Here is a 3,917-nt window from a genome sequence, read left to right as displayed (position 1 = left end):
CAACAGGCTATGAGAAACTGCTGTGAGCTAACCTCCTAGATAATACAGGCCACACAACAATCTGTAAATCTTATATAATGCCTGTAACTTGTGATGAAACCATAGCACGCATCAGTACTTTTAAACTAGTCCTGAAGAAAGAGCTTTGCAGCATTAACAGAAGTAGGGCAGTTGAAGACTTTCAGAAGCCCATCAAAAGGAGAAGTTGTGGTGGTTTTAGAAATTCTTATTTATATTGTGTAACCAAACACTGGATGGATGCAACAGAGGAGAGTATATCAAAGCCTCCTCCCTAGGCAGTGCACATCTGTTTGTGAAACGTATCTCAGGCTGGTCTTTCTGCCAGCTGTTTCTCTGGGTGTTGAGGCAGCATCTTCATTAAAAATATCGAAGTAGTAGTGTGGCTGGTACAGCACTACTGACAGATCTGGCTTGCCTGCTTTTAGTGGCTCCGGTATTTGACAGGGATTAGATTCAACTGCAGGATGAGAAGAATAAGCAAAATTTTCAAACCAAGTATGAGTATGAGGTGTAGGTATGGGTGTAAAGTCTCTCTCCTCATTTTCATTAGAGTAAATCCAGGAAGAATTGTGGCCATCAATTTTATCTTCTGTTGGCATTGAAGACAACTGGCTCCATGGATGTAATTTCTGGGCTTCGGCCTTACTGTCCACTGCTAGCATGTCAGGAATGCAGTCACTTATTTTCAATACTTTCTCAGAACCAATCTACAAGAGAATCATAAAACAAAAAAATTACTCAATGAAAGAAGCCCAGAGTAAAGGAAAAAGAGTGATTACTTCAAGCACTTCTAATAGTATCTTATAATTTTTTTTTAGTTTGGATTTTTCAAGTAAATGAACAGAATTTGAAGGAAAACATGTACGGAATGTTCAATGGAAGCTGTATTTTATGTGGAATTTATCAAAGTATTTATTTAGAGATTTCTTTTTTAAGTTAAGTTCAACACAGCTACATTTGAGGAAGGAACCGTGTCCCTCTAAAGACTTTCCCAGGTTTTTGATATGTGCAGTTTTTAGACTGAACCACTAGCAACTGGAAGGCGGCAGCATGGGCTGTTAGGTTGTACAGATTCCTCCCTCTGGGGCCAGTGTTCACTGAACACCAGCAGCAAAAACGGCAGCAGCCCCACATGAGCCAGGGTAAAGGCATACTGCTAGTTTTGCGCAGCATGGAAGCAGCAGCTCCCGGTTCGAAGGGCCTACAGGAGAAGCTGAAGGCCTTTTGCCGATTCTTTTCTCCCAGCCAGACCTGGCAGAACCCCCTGCATCCTCCCAAGGGCCAGCAAGTGCATCACTCTGCTGTGCCCTACGGGAGAGGGACGTGTGGGGCAGGAGGAGTGGGCAGACGCAGTTCACAGGCTGCAGAGCAATATTGTCTGGTCTGTTGTCTTCAGGCAGTGCTGGGTTTTGAACAGCTATACTGGAAGAATCACCTACTGTATGAAAAGATTTAATTTATGCTCCAATTATGCTTTCACTTTTTGCAGTAACAGACTACAGAATATAAACTGATCGCTGCAGTCACATGAATATCAAAAGGAGAATTTTCCCCTAAATGATGATATTAAATTATGTTAATTTCTATATAATGAGTGTCACTGATTTTTAAATGTAGTCAACACGAGAAAAATATTTTTCCAAAACTTCACTAATCAAAGCGTGGAAAAATTAAAAATACTAGATTTTCAGTGATCTTACCTTAAACTCTTTGAATGACAGCACTTTGCTCTTGTTAGGACTAGGTATTACAGGACAGCAGCACTCCTTCACCCTGGAAATAAAAGAGCAAAACAAATGAAGTTTTTGTTCTCTCATCAAAGCATATTCTACCAGCAGAAGCCACATGTAGATGAGTACAGAAACAGCAGCAGATGATGAGTGTCTCAGAAATGCCGCAAGCCAAATTCTTACAACATCCACACAGTTGGACAGCCAAAGGAAAAAATGAATGAGGCCCTACAACAGGCTGGAAGCAACAAGCTGCAGCTGTGCTTTGTGAATTACGCTAGTTAACATTCTCTGTCTATAATAGAAAAATGCATTATAACTTACCACTTCATCTTCCAGCGGCATATAGCTGCTACTAGTGATGGAACTATCACTAGCAGGAATAGAAGGTACAGCATGTTTGCTGTGAAAGAAAAATACTTTAAAAATTTGTTTTCAACTTCTCACCTGTTAAAGTCAATATAGCCTGAGTTTCCAGGACAAAAATAACATTAAGCCCATGTGTTTTTTTAGCAGGAAAACTGTGTGGTCCATAGTTGCAAGATAGCTTGGCTGGAAGTTCTGCGATACAGCTGTAAGTCTTTGGACCCTGATTTCCTTTACCTAAATTGAATTATTACTAGATTGCTTTTAATTTGCCCTCATGTTGGCATCTTAACCATAAGGGTAAATTTCCAAAAATTAAGACAATTATAACCTCACTTAACTATTTGTTTTACATTTTCTCTCACATTCCCAAAAAAGAGATTTCTACTGTGAGACATTGACGGAACATCTGTACCTCCAGTATGGATGGACTACAGCAAGACAGACACTACACAAGTGTTCATGCTCTTCTAGGATTTATGCTGACACAAGAATCTCAGTATTTCCTTCTAGTTGGAAGACACAGCCTTGGGCTATGTTTTTCACAAGGAGCTGAGGCTATAATAAGCAGGCTGAGGGGAAGCACTAGTTAGTGCTTGCTCTCCCTCTACCCCAGCCACTGCCCTCTTGCCCTGTGCCAGAGAGTTTGTGTGTCCCTACCACACACCACAGCAGGGAATGGACACGTATTACATTCTCCTTTTATCTTTTCTGGGTTAATTAAGCACCCATTTTGATTCCCTGCATGGCTGTACAAACGTCTGTGCCTGCACAAGAGAAGGCTGGCTACTGGGAGCTGGAACATGGGTGTTAAGAGGCAGAACTGCCTCTTTGAGGGTACCATGAGGGTTTAGACACTGTTCTGCTAGTTAGCCTAGAACACGAAGTCTCCTTGCACAAGCCAATGCTTCACCCTTTCCTTACCCTCCCCCTTCACCCCCACCCCCCGAATTTTTTCAAAACCAGGCATCTCCAATTTGGATCATAAGTTTCACAACCACAACTGCTGAGTGGTATTTTCAAGGGAACAGAACTACAGGCAAGTGATTTCCTGTTCTGCTTTGATGATCAAATCTGCCCAGTTAGCAAAGTACAATGCTCAAGCCAACAACCCTTTCTTACTAACTTATGAAGGAGTTAACTTGGCAATGGATTTAAAGACTGATGAGAATAAGAATCAACATTAGAAGTTCAGGATCCATACAGAAATTACCTGTTTGCACACAGATCTGTAGTTCTTCCCCTACTGGAAAACTAGTTAAATCCAAATGCAGTTCTTCATCACATTCTAGCAAACAGGACTCACCAGTCATGCAAATGTGCATATATTAAGCTATTTCCCTGGTTTCGGCTGGGATAGAGTTAATTTTCTTCCTAGTAGCTGGTATAGTGCTGTGTTTTGGATTTAGTATGAGAATAATGTTGATAATACATTGATGTTTCAGTTGTTGCTAAGTAGTGCTTACACGAAGTCAAGGACTTTTCAGCTTCTCATGCTCTACCGACTGAGAAGGCTGGGGATGCACAAGAAGCTGGGAGGCGGCACAGCCAGGACAGCTGGCCCAAACTGGCCAATGGGATATTCCATCCCATATGACATCATGCTCAATATATAAACTAGGGGAAAGCTAGCCGGGGGGCCGCTGCTTGGGGACTGGCTGGGCATCAGTCAGTTGGTGGCGAGCAATTGTTTTGTTTGTTTGTTTGTTTTTTCATTTGCATCACTTGTCTTTCTTGGGTTTTATTTCTCTCTCTTTTTGTTATCCTTCTTTTCATTTATTATTATTATTATTATTATTA

General features: G+C 41.3%; 1 protein-coding gene across 1 annotated transcript in view; it reads right to left on the bottom strand.

Annotated features, from left to right (window-relative positions):
- Positions 1-278: 278 nt before the first annotated feature.
- The window catches only part of LOC104077761 (oncostatin-M-specific receptor subunit beta-like), a gene marked incomplete at its 5' end in the record, with an annotated part of 10,051 nt that continues 6,412 nt past the window's right edge, over positions 279-3,917 (bottom strand). The window contains 3 exons of the mRNA XM_009579124.1: positions 279-728; positions 1,722-1,794; positions 2,076-2,154. Of these exons, the coding sequence (XP_009577419.1) occupies positions 279-728; positions 1,722-1,794; positions 2,076-2,154 (602 nt within the window). The remainder of the gene's footprint in view (positions 729-1,721; positions 1,795-2,075; positions 2,155-3,917) is intronic.

The sequence above is a fragment of the Fulmarus glacialis genome, unplaced genomic scaffold, assembly GCF_000690835.1.
Source record: "Fulmarus glacialis isolate BGI_N327 unplaced genomic scaffold, ASM69083v1 scaffold2686, whole genome shotgun sequence".
NCBI lineage: Eukaryota > Metazoa > Chordata > Aves > Procellariiformes > Procellariidae > Fulmarus > Fulmarus glacialis.
Note: the sequence above shows the minus strand (reverse complement) of the source record. Positions and strands in the feature narration are given on the sequence as shown.